At 41.0% G+C, this 21079-nt stretch overlaps 1 protein-coding gene across 7 annotated transcripts in view; it reads right to left on the bottom strand.

Annotated features, from left to right (window-relative positions):
* Positions 1-21079, bottom strand: part of LOC126161702 (uncharacterized) — a 508112-nt gene that overhangs the window by 70791 nt on the left and 416242 nt on the right. The window contains exons 2-6 of one of the 7 annotated variants that reach the window (XM_049917721.1): positions 16320-16573; positions 11324-11488; positions 10078-10189; positions 2159-2243; positions 1726-1924 (exon numbers count right to left, since the gene is read on the bottom strand). The exons of 1 other annotated variant lie outside the window; for it this stretch is intronic. In XM_049917721.1, the coding sequence (XP_049773678.1) occupies positions 2172-2243; positions 10078-10189; positions 11324-11488; positions 16320-16573 (603 nt within the window). In that variant the 3' untranslated portion in view covers positions 1726-1924; positions 2159-2171. Of the gene's footprint in view, positions 1-1725; positions 1925-2158; positions 2244-10077; positions 10190-11323; positions 11489-16319; positions 16574-21079 lie in introns of those variants that run through there. 5 more of the 7 variants (XM_049917723.1, XM_049917726.1, XM_049917722.1 and 2 more) reach the window with 5 other exon arrangements.

The following is a 21079-nucleotide window of genomic DNA, read 5'->3' as shown; positions in this document are numbered from 1 at the left end:
TCCGTTCAACTGCTCTTCCAAGTCCTTTGCTGTCTCTGACATAATTAAAATGTCATCGGCGAACCTCAAAGTTTTTATTTCTTCTCCATGGATTTTAATACCTACTCCGAATTTTTCTATTGTTTCCTTTACTGCTTGCTCAATATACAGATTTAATAACATCGGGGAGCGGCTACAACCCTTTCTCACTGCCTTCCCAACTACTGCTTCCCTTTCATGTCCCTCGACTCTTATAACTGCCATCTGGTTTCTGTAGAAATTGTAAATAGGCTTTCGCTCCCTGTATTTTACCCCTGCCACCTTGAATTTGAAAGAGAGTACTCCAGTCACCATTGTCAAAAGCTTTCTCTAAGTCTACAAATGCTAGAAACGTAGGTTTGCCTTTCCTTAATCTTTCTTCTAGATAGGTCGTAAGGTCAGTATTCCGTCACCAGCATGGGAGTATGCGCCATAGCATGTATTGCTGTCTCTTTGTTCACACACTCTATTAAGAACAATGTCTCGCCTATATTGTAATGTCCCAAATCCCGTTGACCTAAGTGTAATTATTGTCTTTGAATAAAAGTTCCATTTCTCTTCGTGTCATTGCATATTTCTTTCAGTAAAATTCTGCACTATAAGCAGTTCTTTCTGCGAGTGGTCAAATTTTATTGAGCTATGTAACTAGGCAGTGACTAGTGTTACGAAAGGTACGTTAGAATAATAGACGAAATGAATAAGACCAAAGATTTTGAACAAAAACTGGTGAATTTTTAAAAAAATTACTTTCAAATTGGGAACCAGTTGCATCACAATAGTATCTTACTTCGTGTATCGCAGATCAACTCACTGCTGTCAATATATTCGCTGTAATACTGTTACCCGCAGTAGTAATTTTCCCTCTCATATCCTCCACAATCATTGGATCCTCCTTCCGAACTACTTGCTAGCGACATCAGATACGTCTATCGTGCTGGCTACCTCTTAATAGGACTGTACTCACCGAGCGATTTGGAGATGAACGATTTAATACATCTGTTGTTACTAAAGAATTATGGGCAGGACATCGACATCCATGATGGTAAAGCCACATCACTTGACGAGTTCTAATTGGACATTTTCTCATAACAGTGGAACCATCAACGAAATAAGGGCCAATCATGTGCTGTCCGATTATGGTATATCACACATTCACACTTCACTCCCGTTGGTTGAACACTTGATTTACCGCTGATCAGTAGTACACGTTTCTTAAATTAACGTTACCTTGATTTCTGAACGTGGTATCATCAGTAATCAATAATTCCAACAAAAAAATAATATCTTACAGGATAACCCGCAAGCAGTATTCAAAACGTCGCTGTAAATCACTACCTTGTAGTTCTTTTCTCTGTGTATGAAGAATACGCAGACTGCATATTTGGTTAAAAGCAACATCTCTATTTCTTTGACGAAACCTATAATGCCACTTTATTGCAACAGACTGAAGAACCATTACTTCTGCACCTTCGTTGGTGGCAGCAGTCTTCCTTCGCCCACGTTTTCGTGCGGCAATTCCAAGTGAATAGCTAATGTTTGAATTTCAAATTAATTCCGTTTGATATACAAACGGAAAGGCTGCGACTGTTCTCCTGTTGACTCGCGTTGTGTTGCAGTGCCCTAATTCAGCATTTCATTACCAATTTCGTAACATAAATTGTTATGTAAGTCTGTAATTAGTAAAAAAATTCTTGTGAAATGCACTCATAATCATTTACTTGCTAAATCTTTATTTTTATTTTCTTACAACATGCAATTGAAATTACAGCCACGGTATGAAGTCTGAGGTATGAACATGATGTTGAACACCAATCCACCACCAGTGTAGAATTTTTGCAAATTCTGATGGGAAACCTTCTTCTGCTATTCCTCTTTTTGATCATCCAGTAGCACTTTGCACAGTAACCTAGAGAAATTGTGAAAAAAATAAATAATCTGCATCTTTTGTCCACCTACATAAACAAGACTTGAGTTACTCTATTACTATAAACTCAACATTTATTTAAAAAATGATTCAAATAGAAGAATCTTCTCTCCTTGTATCACTGTTATTCATTGTTCTCATTAAGATCAAGGTGTCTATACAAAGTTTAGATATTAGACATCGTGGAAAGTATTGCATCAACAGTAGTTTGATTACCTTTTTCATTGTTTTAATGTTCCAAGAGGTCTTTCAGAAATTCTTCTACGCCTGAGCTGTCAAGTACGAGGTTCTCGTAAGTTATCTGAAAAAAATTGATAAAATTAGCTTTCAACAACACACCAAAACCTATATTAAACGTTCGGGAAATAATAGAAATGGGAACATTTCGGTACGTGTTTGTCTTCTAACAGTCTTATTAACGTACATACCAAGCATATAAAAAAAGATAATTTCTTAAAATAGTTTGTGCTTTAGTAATCCCTTCGCAGTTACCTATGGCTAGTAACGTTTCCCAACAGATACGGAAATACAGATAATATAAGTCAACTCATTTAAGCCTATAGCAATATTCTCAGCCTCATATCAATAGCAAACATTTCTTAAAAGGAGGTCACATGGCTAAAGAACTTCCACAGAGTTCGATCAAAGGTGAATTTTTTTTAGGGGGAGGGGGGGGGGGGGCGTTCACAGTCTTCTGGCTGGTTTCATGTGGTCCGCCACGAATTCCTCTCCTGCGCCAATCTTTTCACCTCAGAGTAGCACTTGCGACCTATGTTCTCAATTATTTGCTGGATGTATTCCAATCTCTGTCTTCTTCTACAATTTTTGTCCTCTACAGCTCCCGCTAGTACCATGGAAGTCACTCCCTGATGTCTTAACAGATGTATTATCATTCTGTTCCTTCACCCGTTCAGTGTTTTTCACATATTCCCTTACTCTACGATTCTACGCAGAACCTCCTCATTGCTTACCTTATCAGTCCATCTAATTTTCAACATTCGCCTGTAGCACCACATCTCAAATGCTTCGATTCTCTTTCTTTCCGGTTTCCCCACAGTCCATGTTTCACTACCATACAATGCTGTGCTCCAAACGAATATTCTCAGAAATTTCTTCCTCAAATTGAGGCCTATGTTTGATACTAGTAGACTTCTCTTCGCCAGAAATGTCATTTTAGCCAGTGATAGCCTGCTTTTGATGTGACGGTTGCTCCGTCCGCCATTAGTTACTTTGCTGCCTAGGTAGCAGAAGTCCTTAACTCCATCTACTTCGTGACCATCTATCCTAAGTTTTTCGCTATTCTAATTTGTGCTACTTCTCATTACTTTTGTCTTTTTTCGATTTACTCTCAATCCGTATTCTATTCTCACTAGATCGTCATTCCATTCGGCATATCATGTAATTCTTCTTCACTTTCAATCAGGATAGCAGTGTCATCAGTGAAACGTATCATTGACATCCCTTCACCTTGAATTTTATTTCCATTCCTGAACCTTTCCTTCATTTACATCATTGCTTCTTCCTTGTACAGGTTGAACTGTAGAGGGTAAAACTACATACATGTGTTACACCATTTTTAGTCAGAACACTTCGTTATTGGTTGTCCACTCTTAACATTCCCTCTTGGCTGTTTACGTATTGTATATTACCCGTCGCTCCCGAAATCTTACTCCTATTTTTCTCAGAACGTCGAACACTTTGAATCACTTTCCACTGTCGAATACTTTTTCTAGGTCGACAAATCCTCTGAACGTGTCTTGATTTTTCTGAAGTCTTGCTTCCATTATCAACCGTAACATCAGAATTGCCTATCTGGTTCCTTTATCTATTCTAATGCCAAATTGATCGTAATCTAGCACATTCCAATTTTTTCCATTCTTCTGTATATTATTCTTTCAGCAACTTCATGAGCTGTATGCATGAGCTGTTGAGCTGATAATTCTAGCACATGTCAGCTCTTGCAGTTTTCAGAATTGTGTGGATGATATTTTTCCGAAACTCAGATGGTACGTCGCCAGACTCAAACATTCTACACACCGACATGAATAGCTTAATAATATCACAGGAGTGCAGACAATTAAGGATAGAATTAGACAGACGACTCGACTATTCTACGAAAAGTCACAGCAGTCCGAAAATAGGCTTGTCTCGAATCTCGGGAACAAACCACACAGAAGGGGCACAACGAGATGGCCCGACCTGCTAAGGTAGTGAAAAACTGCCACACTGATGTATATTAGCCACCATAAAATACTCAACACACAATAGAACCAACACAAACAATAGGACCACCTAAAATACACATTAGGAAGCTCAGGAATAGTGCAAAGCACTTAACTTGCATAACCTAGAGATAGTCAGGCACTATCCAATTACGTAAAGAGCGAGAGCGTTACAATAGAGTACGGGTTTCAGAATCTCTGTCTGATCATGATGTAATCTAACTGAAATCTTCCCGTATCATCCGGTCTTTTCCAATTATACCTCCTCCTCTCGTGATTTCTGAACAGAGTATTCGCTGCAGCTAATTGAAATTTATTACAGAACTCAATTAGTCTCTCTCTTCTCTCATTCCTTGTCTCAAGCCCACCTTTCTCCTGTAATCTTTTCTTCTTCTCCTTCTCCTACAACTGCTTTCCAGTCCCCCATGATTATAACATTTTCATATCTGTTTGTTTACTTCATTACCGTTTCAGTATCCGAACACTTTCTTTTTCTTCGCCTTCAGCTTGCGTTCATACTTGAAGTATCGTTGTCGACGTTTCTTTGCTGTAGATTCTGATAAAAACAACATTATCACTGAACTGTTCGCTGTAACACACACTTTTCCCGGACATTCTATTTATAACGAATCCTATTCCCGTTATACCATTTTCTGCTGCTATTGACATTACCCTATACTCATCTGACCAGAAATCCCTGTCTTCTTTCCATTTCACTGGCCCCTACTATACGTAGATTGAGCCTTTGCATTTCCCTTGTCAGAATTTGTAGCTTCCTACCACGTACAAGCTTCTGACATTCCACGCCCCGACTCGTAGAACGTTATTCTTTCGTTGATTATTCAATCATTTCTCATGGTCACCTCCCCCCGGCAGTCCCCTCTCGGAGATCCGAATGGGGGACTATTCCGGTATCTTTTGCCAATGGAGAGTTCATCACGACACTTTTTTTTCAATTAGAGGCCACATTTTCTGTGGATACACGTTATGTGTCTTTAATACAGTGGTTTCTATTGCCTTCTTCATCCTCATGCCGTTGATCTTCGCTGATTCTTCCGGCTTTAGGGGCAGTTTGCCGCCCCAAGGACAAGAGAGTGCCCCCGAACCTCCGTCTACCCCCCCCCCCCCCCCCGGCTCTTTGAGAAGGCCGGAAGATTTCGGCCGCCACTGCTGAATATTAATCAAAATTTAATCGATACCGGATTTCGAACCTGGGACCGAGGAAGTTTTGATTACAAATCAAAGACGCTATTCCTAGGCAAATACATCAACCCTAGTTTTCAGCAGAGCAGAAAGAATAATGTGCAATCAATTCAGGAAGGTACTTCCTTAATATGGAAACTGTAAATGTAAGATAAGCTTAGGGAAAACCGCATAAAATCCAATTCTTTTCATAAGGCAGAAGTTACTTTTCAAACTGACTGTTTTAGTGTTTTAACGCCCGACAGCATACTTCAGCAGTCACGTTGACAATTGCAAACGTTAGCAGATAGAATGTGAATTACAATTCTTTAGATACCTAAATAATTTAAAGGAAAGGAATTACTTATAATAATATTTTGTATTGTCTTGGCGAAAATTTATGAAGCGAACCAGATATGCTAAACAAGTGTAATAACGTGTGTTTTCTTTTCACCACAAAAATTGAATGATCATACCGACTGGATACCTGGAAACAAGTCACCAGAGATTTGAGACAAAAATCTTGATGAAGGTGTTATGGAGGTTGGACTGCACGAATGGCAAGACAAGATGGTGTAAGAACTGTTATTCATTGAAATATAAGGGATTATGAAAGGAAGGGAATGTATGTCGCAACAGGCGCAATAATGGTCGAATTCTATTGGGGGAAATGACAGGTTTCCGTTTCTATAATTTCGTGGCTACAGAAATTTGAGGAGGAGAGTAAACATAAATAAGTGGTGGGACGTGATACAGGAATGCAAGCAGAGAGGTATTAGGCATGATGTTCAATGATCTGTAGTGGGCGACAGAAATTAGCGGAAGCTGGCAACCAGTATTATGTATAAATGGCTGTAGTTCGATAGTTCACCATCTTCAAAGTATTACTCTATTGTGATATTTCTGCCAGACGAATTTGACCGTTACTGTGACTAGTGCCTGAAGTTTTGAGGTATTCGTCTCTGGGATAGCAAGGTGAGGCATCGAATGCCAAGTCATATATTACTTTGTTAAGCGTATGTAGAGTCAGACATACATTCGGATCACAATTTGGCTCAAGGTTAAGAGAGAACAGTCACAAATAATCAGTGTATAATGTTGTCGGATACTGAATAATTAGGATGTTTACTTCAAGTTCTCTTATACTACGGATACTGCGATAATAATTACTAAATTCGGCACTACAGTTGAAGAGGAATGGACATCACTTAAAATGGGAATCATAGACAAGTTCAAGGATGGTAACAGCAAAAAAACTTTGTGTAAAACAAAACCAGTTGATCCACTTATGTGACGTCCAATAGGGCATAATCGTTGACATTTGGGACAATGGTGGAAGCGTTATGAAGCGGAAGTCTGTAAAATGTTCGCGTGCCACCGTAGTTTAAGTATACATATATGGGAAAAGGGAAAATAGCGGTATCCAAGACTGGTGCCGAGGCAACTACGGTGTACAAGGGCGTTACTTGACAGAGCTGAACGACAGCTGCGGAAATGTGTGCGGGCGAATAGATGTGCAACTGTTGAGGGACTGACCACCACGATGAACCAAGGGGCTACTGTGTCCCCTCAAAGACTGTTCAGCGAACTTTGCTGCATATGAGCCTGCGCAGCAGCAGCTTCGTTCATGCACCCAAGCTGACTTCTGTACATCATCGACAAAGGCTGGAATTTGCTACCAGTACCGAAACTGGACGTCCACTGAGTGGTAAGAGGTGGCCTTTTCAGATGACTCACGGTTCATGCTCCATCGGACAGATGGCTATTGCACTGTACGTCTAGAAGTAAAGGATGCAGGGTTGAGGGGCAGCCATGGTCTGGGGAGTGCTTTCGTGGCACTACGTGGGCCGCACGGGGTTGCCGCTCGGTCTTGGTCGACTTGCACAGTTCGCGCGGCTCCCCCCCATTGTTGGTTCGAGTCCTACCTCAGGCATGGGTGTGTGTGTGGTGTTGTCCTTAGCGTAATTTAGTTTAAGTTGGATTAAGCAGGGTGTAAGCCTAGGGACCGATGACCTTTGGTCCCATAGCAACTTATCACAACTCTTCCAAGTCCTTTACTGTCTCTGACAGAAGTACAATGTCATCGGCGAACCTCAAAGGTTTTATTCTTCTCAATGGATTTTAACACCTACTCCGAATTTCTCTTTTGTTTCCTTTACTGCCTGCTCAATACACAGATTGAATAGCATCGGGGAGAGGCTACAACCATGTCTCACTCCCTTCCCAATCACTACTTCCCTTTCATGTCCCTCGACTCTTATAACTGCCACCTGATTTCTGTACAAATTGTAAATAGCCTTTCGCTCCCTGTATTTTACCCCTGCCACCTAGAACTTAGAACTACTTAAACCCAACTAACCTAAGGACATCACACACATCCATGTCCGAGGCAGGATGCGAAACTGCGACCGTAGCGGTCGCGCGGTTCCGGACTGAAGAGCCTAGAACCGCTCGCCCACCGCGGCCGGCTTACTACAACTACCACCCTATTCTCTGGGTGAACTCGTCATTCTGGAAGGCACAATGGATCAACACAAGTATGCATTTATCCATGGAGACCATGTCAAAATCGTTCATCCTGTCACGATGGCATCTATCAGCAGGACGACACAACGTGTCTCACAGATCGCATTTTACGTGTGTAGTTCGAAGAGCTTAAAGTACTTCGCTGGCTACAAGACTCCGGGGATGGAAATCCAATAGAGAATACATGGAACCACCTCGACCGGGCTGTTCGCGACATGGATCATCAGACGAGAAACCGGGCGCAGCTCGCCACGGCACTGTAGTCGCGCATGGCTCCACAGCCCTGTCCGTACCTTGTAGAACGTCACTGGTTCTCTTCCTGGACTTCTCTCATCTGTCCGCGCTGTAAAATGTGGTTATTCAGGCTTTTGATTGGTGCTCATATTCTAGTGACTGGACAGTGTAAATGGCAGCTGGAAAAATGTAAAGAACTATCAAGAGCAATGACAGTAGAAAGAAAACCCTGAGCACGCACGAAGATCAAAAACCTATCGTTGACATTAAAAGCAACGGTGTCAACATGAACGCGAAATGAGTTTCTACTGTTTAACAGAGAGGAGAGGGCGGATAGATGGAAGGAGTAGGCACACACCGAAGCCCTCTACGAGGGACAAGAACTGTGTGCTGTCGTGACGAAAGAAGAAATAGAAGTCGATTTCAGTGGCATAGTGAACGTATTATCAAAGTTTGACAGAGCTTTGAGAGACTTGCGAAGAAACAAGCCAGAAGTGAAGGCACAAAAGAGACAGCTGTGATTGATAATGGAGGCAAGACTTTAGAAAAGACACTTTCATTGGATTTTCCAATTTAAAAGCGCTCTGAAACTTAAAATGATACTAGTTATTCGAAGTTCTGAGAAAAGTAGGAAAAGTTATATGGATAGATGGTAATATGAAATGTGGATAAAAACCAAAAGGGAATAGTGAGAGCAAGGGAGAAGGTCTTGGTTAAAAAAGAGTGCAAGGCAAGGATTTACTCTTTCTCCTCTATTGTCCAAACCGCACGCAGAAGAAGCAAAGACGAAACTAAAAGATATGAGACTAACATTTAGGATGAAAGTGCATCAGTGGTAACAGTAGTTGATGTTTTACGTATCCTCGTGAAAGTGAGAAAGATTTACAGGACGTTTTAAATGAGATGAACAGTCTAATAAGTAGACACTGTAGACTGAGGGTCAATTAAAGAAAGGCGAAATAAAAAGGAATAACAGGTATGAGATTAGAAATAAACTTAATATCACAGCTGAAGACTAGGAAGTAGACGAGCGACATCTGCTGCCATCGAAGTAAAATAACGCATTACGCACGTAGTAGGGTGGTTGTAAGCAGCAGACCAGCACAGGTAAATATGACATTACTCGCTAAAACAACCCTTCTAGTATTAAACATAGTTCTTAATTTGAGGAACAAATTTAAGAGAAGGTACGTTTGGAGCACAGCATTGTAATGAAGTGAACTACGAACTCTGAGAACACCGGAAAAGAAAAGGAAGCGTTAAATGTGTTGCTGAAAGATGCCGAAAATTTAGTGACCTGGTAAGATAATAAGTGACACAGAAATGACAAGGGCGGGAGTGTGTGGAAACTCTGACTACAAGTAAGGACAGGATGATATGAGAAGTGTTGAGACGTCTCGGTGTAACCTCTATCAGGTACACACTGAAGTGGAAGACGAAGATTGGAATATAGCCAACAAATAACCAAGGATGTTTTTGTCTAAGTGCTACTCTGAGATGAACTGTTTGGCACAAAAGAGAAAATCACGGCTGGCCACATTAGCAGCAGAGGATACAACCGGAGAGGGAGTTAAGACAGAACTGGGGTTGTCGCTCGAATATCTGTATCCTGGAGCGAAGAGACAAAGTCAGTATTCTCAATATACTGAAATACATGAACACATTAGGTGATATGGATTTACGGAAAGCGAAAGAAGACATGTGAAGTGTTTTGCAGATATATCCTCTGGTCTTCTGTACTACTCGGATACTCAGTTGATAAGATATTTTATAATAAATCATGAAGTGATGCGAATTCTATCATTCAACAGTTTTCAGTCGTAATGATAAAGCTACCATAAATATACGTATTTGATCGAAGGATTACTATCTGCTATTATTCAAAATGATAGTTCCATCCTGAAGTAAATTAGACGTCCATTTTTCTCAGTGCAATGAACTGAGAAACACTTATTTACAAGTAATACTGACCGTAACAGATGGTGCAGACACTGATAACTGCACAGAGTTGACGTTAGCCGTGGTGTCGTCAATCGGTGTGGTGTCTGCAGTAGCTGAGGCTTGGAAACCAGGTGCATTTATGCTGAAACAGTAACACCACAAGATTGAATCTCTGCCGATAAAACGAAAACGTAAGTGTCATGTAGAGTCCAAAGCAGAGAGGGGATTTTTTTTAAATTAATAGAGTCTACAGATTTTCAGGAAATGAGCGTTAACAACAAACAAGTGACCGAGAAACCTATTTTTATGTCTTGTCGAAGTTCATACGTGTACACTTTTCGATATCACAGACACTTAACATTCTTCGTTGACACAAAAGGCGTGAGACGGCTAGCTTTGTCAAAATGCATTCGTATGTTTCGTAAAACATTTGTGATCCATTGGTTTCTGAATTTATGTGGACACGATTCATCAAAATCTGCTTGTTGACAGTAGAGAAGCATATACGCTTATACGTTCTTGTAAAAAATTTCTTGTATAGTTTCTGACATAAAATACGTGAAAATGATGGAGTAAATCTGCATACTTATCAAATATGTTCTCTTTCAAAGTAGCATGATCTGAGTTCACACAAGTATCTATTTGCTATGACCACTGGTCAAAACATTTATGCATTTTTTTTTAAATCTAGCTACGGTGGAACTCCGTAGGCTTTGCCTCTTGGAAAAGTTCAAGGAAATGAACTTGACAACATGCTCGTCCACTGCATGCGTAAACGTATTTCGAATACAATCTTAGTGAGTTTTCGTATGACATAATTAAGTACTAAGTCAGTTTGTTTTCTCTGCGTTGGGTTTTAAGTTTCTAACTGTATAAGGGGATTAACAGTGATGGCTCCTGTGCAGTGAAATACCATTTTTGTGATGCTGTACTAGATATGGATTAGAGCGGAGAGGATGTCAAGGGAAACGAAGAGATTATCGTCAAAGTTCTAAAGAAAAGGCAGGCTCAACTGTATTACATGTTCTTATTCCGTTATGCACAGCAGTAAGATATAAAATGTAACTCGAAACATTGTCACGCAGTCTGATGGATATAACATATCTAGTGTTCTTACTGGCAAAATATTAATGTAAATATCTTCGACAACTGCGAATCGAATTGGATGATGAGGTGCGCGCCATTGCCTCACCAGCCTCGTCTACTTGTGACATTCGTAGGTTTCCTTGGCAAGTAAATAGATTATGGGCCAGAGAAGAACTGATAATTGACTCACCTGATTGCTCCTGCCCCGTCCAAACGGCCCTCTCTCACAGTGCCGGCCACCTCGTAGTTTCCTTCCATAGTGATGTCTCCGCTAACTTCGATGGTTCTACCGGTGCTCTTCACTTTAAGCGACGAGATTCCAGAGATGGTAAGGTCACTCAGGACTCCGTCCACACTAAAACACAGCGTAGGGGTATCATAAGTAAAATACTCGTCACTGGAAAAAAATATCTGTACAGTGAAACCCTCCATGATGAGACAGTCACTGTGAAGTCAGCCTGCAAACTAACTGTGCATACCTACCACTGGGATAAAATCTAAAAGACTGATGCTAATGGTTTATTTCAACTTAGCGGACTGACAAACTATAATTGTTCATGTTCGGTGAAGATATGATAAAAGCGTGCTCATGAGGCGTGATATAGTGGGGTTGCGTACATACCTATATGCAGTATGGTACTGGGAAATCTTGAAAGTAGTAGTGGCAACCCTGATGAGTTGGCAGAAAGATGGAAGCGGCATCTCTACGCGGGAAAGTACTTGCCGTTTAATAGTCGTGAAGCAGTGGAACGCTTCAAAAAATGTGTGTGAAATCTTATGGGACTTAACTGCTAAGGTCATCAGTCGCTAAGCTTACAAACTATTCAACCTAAATTATCCTAAGGACAAACACACACACCCATGCCCGAGGGAGGACTCGAACCTCCGCCGGGACCAGCCGTACAGTCCACAACTGCAGCGCCTAGACCGCTCGGCTAATCCCGCGCGGCGGAACGTTTCACAACATGCATTTGCGTAAAAGCCTTTCCTAAGAATGACTACAGTCTGACTGCTGTTCTTGGGCAATTCCGACTTCGTTACCGTCCAGGAGGGTATGGTCGCGTTCCATCTCGCCACGTCATCAAGAAATAGATTGATAATTCCAAGAAGATATGTACAGCTACAAAAATGACTCCACCATGAGGTCAAAGTATGGTACGAAACCCAGGAAATGTTAAAACAGTTCGGGCGTCAATCACAGAGAGCCCTCGGCGATGAATAAGGAAGAACGTTGCTGCGTTAAATCTAAACCGAACAATCACCCGTGGTACTCAACATTGATCCGGAGGTTAACTCCCATAAACGACAAGTTGTACAGGAACTGAAACCATCTGAATACAACATTTCAGTGAAAAAAATACGTAATGATTAATGACTGCCCTAATTTTTGTCGACAATCTTTTCGTGGATGAGACGCCTTTCTGTATCACTGGACATGTACAGAAACCGATTTTCCGGTATTGGGCACACGAAAATCCTGGTCAGCTACATGAATGACGTTTGCACTGGATAAAGCTTGCAAACTGGTGTGTTTACTTCTTTGCGGGTGACAGATCGAAAACAACGAAGTAACTTCTGAAGGAAAAAAATGGTTCAAGTGGCTCTGAGCATTGTCTTAAATAGTTTCATGCAAATTGCAGGATGATTGCACTAAAAAATAGTTGCACTGAAAAGACGCGAAGAATTTCCTTCACACCTTCGACGAATCTCAGCCTGAGTCCGTAGCTAACGGCCCCGTTATCGACGGGACAAGATGAGCATCTTCATTCCGTCCTTGGTTCCTGATTCAGATAGGGACAATGCCTCACCTGGGATTATGAATACCGGTATTAAACCATTCAATACTGGTAGCTCTTTTAAGACAGTGAATTGTAATGCGACGCCCATTGACGTGCAGATTTCAATATAATTGTTTGGCCAAAGTACAGGAACACTTAAGCAGACTGATGATTATAATGGCGATGATGTGATCTGCCAATACGGCGGAGTCCATCACTGCAAGTTCAGCATTCTCTAGCACTCTCAGTTTTCCGCCAACCTTTTCGAAACTGTGTATGATTCACTTAACTTGATGTCGTTTATTATCTAGTATTTTCTTCCATATCTGGTTGTCTTCCCAGTCACCATATTATGGATATTAGGACTGCTGCATAGGGATTTAAGCCTATTTCATCCTGTAAGCCACGCAGTGCCTCTCGTCCATGCAAATGTACCCAATGTATAATTTACTACGCAGCCTCTTATCATCCAGTGAGCTAGCCAGTTTCTTTTCCTCCTGTTAGTTGTTTCCACCATTTGTCTATTCGTATTCATTGTGTGTAACACAACTTCATTATTCATCTTATCTGTCCATTTCACTCCTTCCTTTCTCCTCCACATCCATATCTCTGAAGTCTCTAGGCAATTCCTCTCTCTCCATCGCAAAGTCCATTTCTCGACACCATACAAGGCCACACCTCATACAAGACATTGTACTAATCTGTTCTTAAATGATTGTTATTTCTCAGTTATGTGTCATACTACAAGTTATTTTGCATCCCTGGTACCTGAAGCTATCAACTTGTTCCACTAACTCATCACAAATTTTCATTTCTGTCGTCCTTAGTTGCTTTTCATAAACCCTTGCCTTAGTCTTTTGCACATCTATCGTTATCCCACATTCAACGATTTCAGTTCATTTCACAAATTATTGTTAACTGACTTTTTCATTTCCACTTTGTAACACGATATCATAAGAAATCTTATGCATTCGATTATCCTTCCTCCCATTATCACACCACTCTGTTGTTGAAAGTGATTTTTAGCTGAATCATTTAAACAGACATTGAACTGAGTAGGTGAAAGACAGCAGCCTTGTCTAACTCTTCCCCCACATCCTTTCCTTCTGTCATCGATTCTTCTATCCTTAATTTTACCTGTTGTGTCATGAACAGATTGTTTATCACTCCATATTCTTTTCAGTAAACTAATTTGCTTCAGAACACCTAAAAGCTTAACCCACTGTACTCTATCAAAAATTTATACGAAGTCAATAAAAACTGGACAATCATGCCTATATTTTTGTGGACATCAGAAGACCTATCAGTTATTCCTTAGAGCCGAATAGCATCTCCTGTTCCATTAGCCGTCCTTAAGCCGAACAGCTCTTAAATCTAATTATCTTTCAGTTGTAGATTAGAATCGTCTGTTCACTATTGTTTGCACAGAAGGATACTCAACAGAGGTTTTGTGAGTTTTCTGAAGCAGCCAAGATATATACTGTTTGCAAAGAGTAAATCACCGGCCTACAGCCAGCAGGCTAGGTAAGACACCATAATGTCCCACTGTCACATTTTCTCTCTCTCGCTCTCTCTCTCTCTCTCTCTCTCTCTCTCTCTCTGTCTCTCTCCTATTTCATTTCAATCGCATATTTATTTCTAAACTTCTAAACACGTGATGGTGTTCATCTTAGAACATTTTAAATTGATATTTTAGTAATAATTTACACGAGATAACCAATATCAGTGCAACATTGCTCCCCAATTTCAGTGCAAATTATTTGTTTTCCAAGTAGATATAGATCTTTGATTTCAATATGTTTTGAAATATATTCGCTGACTGCGAATTCCTTGCATAGGATGTATTAGATATAGATCTACTTTCCAATACTGACATATGAAAATTGTGGCAGACCCGGAATCGAAACAGGCTTTTCTACTTACTGTTAGCGGACCGCCACAGATCTACATCCTTCACACTGCCAATATCCTTCTATAGTAGCCCACCAAATTCATCACCTAATGCTTGTAAAATTACTTTGATTACGTTATAAGGATGTAGAGAGTGTGGCTTATGGAGCTCTGGGTCTGTCTAGGGAACGTGCGTAGACAGCCGAACTGGTTTAGGATACCACTCGTATTTAATGGGACATCCAATTTCGAGACTCGGACTGGCACAAATTTTCGTATGCCAATATTATGTAAAAAGTCTGTACCTAATACTACTGATATTAGGTATTCAAAGCCAGCGAATAAATTTCGAAGTATTTCGTACAGCTGTGAATCGTCACAGTGTCTGTTCTACCGGACATGCATGTCATTATACACACAAAAAAACCGACGCACCACGAAGGAGTTGTACAGACTGGTTGCAAATCGATATTTGTACAGGTATCGACGAAAAATGGAAAACTGTAAACTATGGTGGCCGATGGATGATTGTGCGACGCTGCAGCAAAATTTCACTGTGCAGCTGGCAAGAATAGTAAACAGAGGATAGTAAACAGAGAACAGTAAACAGAGAATATCTTCAACATTTCGCGGCCCTGTTAGCAACTGTATAAAAATTAATTTTAATTTTAATAATCAACAGCCTCAGTTGCACCGTTTTCGTAGAATTTACCTAGGTCTCAGTCGGGATAACCAAACCTTCTTCAGAATAACAGTAACTACCGTTTGTCCATAGTGGACATCGACAAGCTGAAACTACAAATCCACGAATTATCGTCAGACTGTGAAAAATTATTTGAAACTGCCTCGGCCCCACTTCGCGACCGCGATGCGGCAGCCACGAATGCTGTGCCATCGCAGAAGATCTTCTGTGAAGTTTGGAAAGTAGGGGACGAGGTACTAGCGGAAGTAAAGCTATGAGTACGGGGCGTGAGTCGAGCTTGGGTAGCTCACATGGTGGAGCACTTGCCCGCGAAATGCAAGGGTCCCGAGTTCGAGTCTCGGTTCGGCACACACTTTTAATCTGCCAGGAAGTTTCAAATGACCGCACACTCCGCTGCAGCGTGAAAATCTCATTCTAGGGAATTATGTGTGCGTAACAATCGTCATATTTCCTAAATGGCTCAAAATATCGAACCGATTTTTTCTGCAAATGATAGCATGCAAACAGACAAATATGTAGTGTGATATATACGCGATTTTTTTTATTCACTGGGATATGGAAGAAATTCGTCTGCAGCAGTTATAGTATCTGAGGAAATGGACGCGTAAACACGTCAGTAGCGCTTAAGGAAAATGAAAGCGTCGCATTTAAACACTTCCTTAGCACCTGGACACTGGTGGAGGATGGCTAATTAACACGTCAACAGCAGTCAAAGGGTTAGAAAGATTACATGACAACATTAGCAGTTTATCGAACGCCAAGTAATGTCTAGTGAAGTTTTAGGACTCTTTAGGCAAACGCTAAGTTGTACTCACTCTTGGGTTGTAGAATCCAGTGAGAAGGAGAGTCTGCTGACTTCCACGTCGTCACCGGAAATGGGTCTAACATCACCGACGTGAGTGAGTTTAAGGCCTGGTAGCAGCTTTGCAGCAAGTTGTCCAGAGCCGAGGCGCAGCAGCTTCTCGACTAGGTGACTGCGGTCATGCTCGTCGGCAGTCGTCACACTGCCCAACAGCAGCGCCAGCACAGCAACGTAAACAGATGTCCTCATTCTCGTGAAGGTTGTAACCTGCAAACATAGCAACTTTCATTACTAACTGATATAACGTAAAATCCGTAAATCGGTTTTCGGTCGTAGCTTCTAGTTTCTATCTAGTTCACCTAACCCCTTTGCTCCAACATCATTCTTAAGAGCTTTTCAGCCATCAAATCGTGCAGTTGAAAAGTTGAGTGTTGCTGTTGTACCAAACCGATTACAAACGTCTCAGAGTGGGAATGTATCTGAGTGGAGGATAAGGTAAGTCTCTGATAGTTCACGAGGTCGTTTTTTTCTTATTTTTTTTATTTACACATCAAGGTCCGTAGGATCAAATGGATGAGCAAATTTCCAAGGTCGTGGAGCTTGTTAGTACATGAAATTTCAACATAAGAGTAATAATAGATAAAAATAATATGTTAATGAACCCAGAAGTCAAGCCATAAGCTTACGTAAACGCAATCATCAATACAAGGTAAGAATCAGCTTATTTTCCAAAGAACTCCTCAACAGAATAGGAGTGAACGAGGGAACCCAGTTTCGATATGCTAACAAATGTTTTAATTCTTGTGACAGATTATTGAAAATGGATGTAGCAGTATACTGCATCCCTTTCTGCACAAGAGTTAAGGAACTCCGACCCAAATTCAGGTTGGGTTTCTTCTGAGTATTAACTGAGTGAAATCTGCTTATTCTTGGGAATAAGCTGATATTGTTAACAAGAAACGACAGTAAAGAATAGACATATTGAGAGCCCATTTTCAAAATACCCAAACTAGTGAACAGGGGTCGACATGAGGTTCGCCAACTTACACCACGTCCGTTTCTGAGGCAACAATATCCTTTTAGAATGGCAAAATTTACCCAAAATATAATACCATACGACATAAGTTAATGAAAATAAGGAAATTAGACTAATTTTCGTAATGAACATTCACTTACTTCAGATAACGTTCGAATCGTAAAAATTATGTCTTTTTACAAGATCCTAAACGTGGGCTTTTGACGACAGTTCACTATCTATCTGAACACGCAGAAATTTGAACTGTTCAGTTTCACTAATCATATGCCCATTCTGTGAAATCAAAACGTCGGGTTTTGTTGAATTGTGTGTTAGAAACTGTAAAGAAACGAATCTCACTGAACTTTAGTGTTAGTTTATTTTCTACAAGCCATGAACTTATGTCATGAACTGCGCTATTTGAAACCGAGCCAATGTTGTAAACAACATCTTTTACTACCAAACTAATGTCATCAGCAAACAGAAATATTTTAGAGCTACCAGTAATACTAGCATATCATTTATATAAATAAGGAACAGGAGTGGCCCCAACACTGACCCCTGGGGCACCCCCATTTGACCGTACCCGACTCAGACCCCACATCACAGCCATTCTCAGCACTGAGAATAATGATCTTTTAATAATGACCTTTTGCTGTCTGTTGTTAAAGTAAGAGGTGAACCAATTCCAACTTCTGGAGCAATATTTGTGACCAACACAATCAAACGCCTTAGTTAAATCGAAAAATATGTCTAACGTTCGAAATCTTTTGTTTAACGCATCCGGTACCCCACAGAGAAAAGAGGATATAGCATGTTCAGTTGTTAAATGACTTCCAAAGCCGAACTGTACGTGTGATATCAAATTACGTGGTATAAAATGATCAGTTATCCTTACATCCTTTTCAATAACTTTAGCCACACATTTCCATTATTTCCGAACTCGCCGATATGGTGTATGTTATACCTACGATTCTCCTCCTGCTGTCATTTCTTTTCGACGCGCTGTGTCCTGGATCATCAACCATTTACCAAAGTTTTCCCACATTCGATGAATGCGTTTCTTGGCCCAGAATTATTGTTATATCCGATCAGAGAGCAGCAACATGGTTGTTAACATCATCCAGTTCACGCAGAGTGGACAGGCCTCATGGGAAGGCAAAGGAGTCGAGGCGTTCTCGACTCCTCAAAAACTAAGCGGTTCATTTGTCCCCATAAAGTCCCAATGGGAATGGTTTCCTGACAGCCAACATTCAGTTCTGCAGCGATCTTATTCACAGTAGGCAGTCAAACGCTCAAATGGCTACGCCACAGCCGTTAGTCAAATGCTTATTTATTGTCTTCTGGAACGTGCCTGTGCAGCCATCTCAACACTGCAAATTTTATACTGAAGTCTGCTTTGACATTCAAAGTATACATATACATAGTGTGGATAGCTGTTCAAAAGAGAAACGCTCAAAATGTTATCCTAGAACGGAAACTTGATAGTAGGAAACAACATTAACATCTATCAGCTTTCAACTTCACTGGTGTGCAAACTTAAGGATGAAACTAACCTTCGCATGATGTGTCACTGGCAAGTAACATAGCTCGATGAAACTTGATCCATTCATGGTAAGAAATACTATAGTTTAGTAAATGCTATAGTTTAGTACAGTACAATACAGTACAGAAAGTTAACCGAAAGAAATGCACAATGAGACAACTGAAATGGTAACTCCATTCAAAAATAACAATTACTCTGCAGTCACAGCGATTTACGATGGTCCCCTGGACATTACAAAAGGCGGGACATGGTTCTTAATAGGTGTGCGATCAGCACGGACGGCCGTGCCGTCTTACAGCATGTTCCCATCCTGTCCGTAATGTTGGTAAGGAGTTCTTGTAGGAGGCGTTCCATTCCTCCACCAGTGCCATTGACAACTGCTGGATGGTCGCTGGTGCACACCTCCCCGACGCATCCCACACGTACTCAATGGGAGGCCAATCCATTATGCTCAACAATGTACTTGGCTGCACTACCTGTTCCCACTTGTCACCATATGAGGGTTATGCTCACCATTGTCGAACGTGAAAGATTTGGTGAACCAGGTGCTATGGTATGGGGAGCGATAATGTTCATGGGTGTAGGGGCCTCCAAATTTTTGAACACGATACACTCACCTATCAACGTTACTGTGACACTGAAAACTTTCCCCAAGTGGGCCTTTCCGGAGTGCATTCATCCCTGAATAACTCTCATGGATGACAACGAGCTACTGCATCTAACAGCGCAACTGGATGAGCTCTTGGAACGAGAGGATATTCAACGAATGGACTGGCCTGCTCGTCCCCTCCACCCCCCACCCCGACCACGACTAAAATCCCATCGAGCACGTGTGCATAGCGTTGGAGAGACGTGTAGCAGCACGTCCGCATGAACTAACGACCATCCAACCGCGCTGGTGGATAAATGGGACGTCCTACGACAAGAACTCCTTTCTGGTATTGTGGTCAGCATGGTAACACGAAGTAGGCCATGCACTGCCGTCGGTGGCGATTACTTGCCCGGTAGAGAACCAAGTCCTGCCTTCTGTAATGTGCTACGGAGCATCATAAATCGTGGTGTAATTATTGTGTTTGTATAAAAAAGTCATTTATGTTCGTCTCATTGCTCATTTCTTTCAGTTACTTTCTGTACTATAATGTAGCAGTTCTTTCTACGGACGGTCGAAGTTTCATAGATCTACGTTACTTGATACACCATGCGACAGCTACTTATTTGTTGTTAGGTTCTGCACTCCAGTGTAGGCTATATGCGGCGTTAGCAGTGAATTAAAGTGAATACAGTACAAGGGCAGCAGCGATGCCATCCTTACCTTTTTCTCTGTCAACTGACGGATATAGTTTGGACAACAGTGCTGGAGGAATATATATACATCCTCTGTGCGATAAGTATCAAGTGTTTTTCGACCACCGTCTTATCTTGTGCACGTGATGGCTGTATGAAATCCACTCAGAAGGCAAATTAAAAAAAAGCAGAATAATGTTGAGCACCTGTTTAAAAACGCTGTGACAGTTATGACGTTGCATATAATTCTTGCCCAGAGAGCGTACGCAGTGGTTTGGCATTATCTCTCGTCTTCCATGCGGCGAGTCAGCTTCCCACGCCACCTAGAGTAATAAGTGATACAGAAGGAAGGCAGAGTAAGATACAAAACGAAGAAATTCCCTTAGGTCTAACAGAGCAATCAGTGACACAGAACTTAGCTAACGTGTCAGAAACAGCTTAATGTTAAGCTTAGTTGCACATTACAAAATAATAGTGCCTCTTTCTATCTTCGATTGGTCGCACTTTCTTTCCTATTCTAATAAGTGGAGAAATACTTCGGAGCCAAGATCGCATTTAACTCAGTCTATTCAAAATAAATATTTAAATGCGATCTTGACTCTAATGTATTTGTTTCAAACATTACAATCTGTAGATCGACCCCAGATAAGAACATCACAATCTTCCGTATTGCCTTCTGTGAATTTTATCATTAATAAAACTTTTGCATGCCAAAAACATCCAAATTTGCCACATCATTCCTATTCCACGTCACTTGTATAGTTGGTACTGTGAACTGGCTGTCAAGCCGGACGAAGGTTTCGGAATACGATCTCTAACCGGAACATGCCAAACTCTATGATTTTCCTACCACCTCCACGTCGACGATTATTTGCCTTTTGCAGTTACACAAATGATCGAACTCTCAGACCAAAAGAATTTCTTCCTA

The sequence above is a fragment of the Schistocerca cancellata genome, chromosome 2 (assembly GCF_023864275.1).
Source record: "Schistocerca cancellata isolate TAMUIC-IGC-003103 chromosome 2, iqSchCanc2.1, whole genome shotgun sequence".
Taxonomy (NCBI): domain Eukaryota; kingdom Metazoa; phylum Arthropoda; class Insecta; order Orthoptera; family Acrididae; genus Schistocerca; species Schistocerca cancellata.
This window is presented reverse-complemented; position numbering and strand designations above follow the sequence as displayed.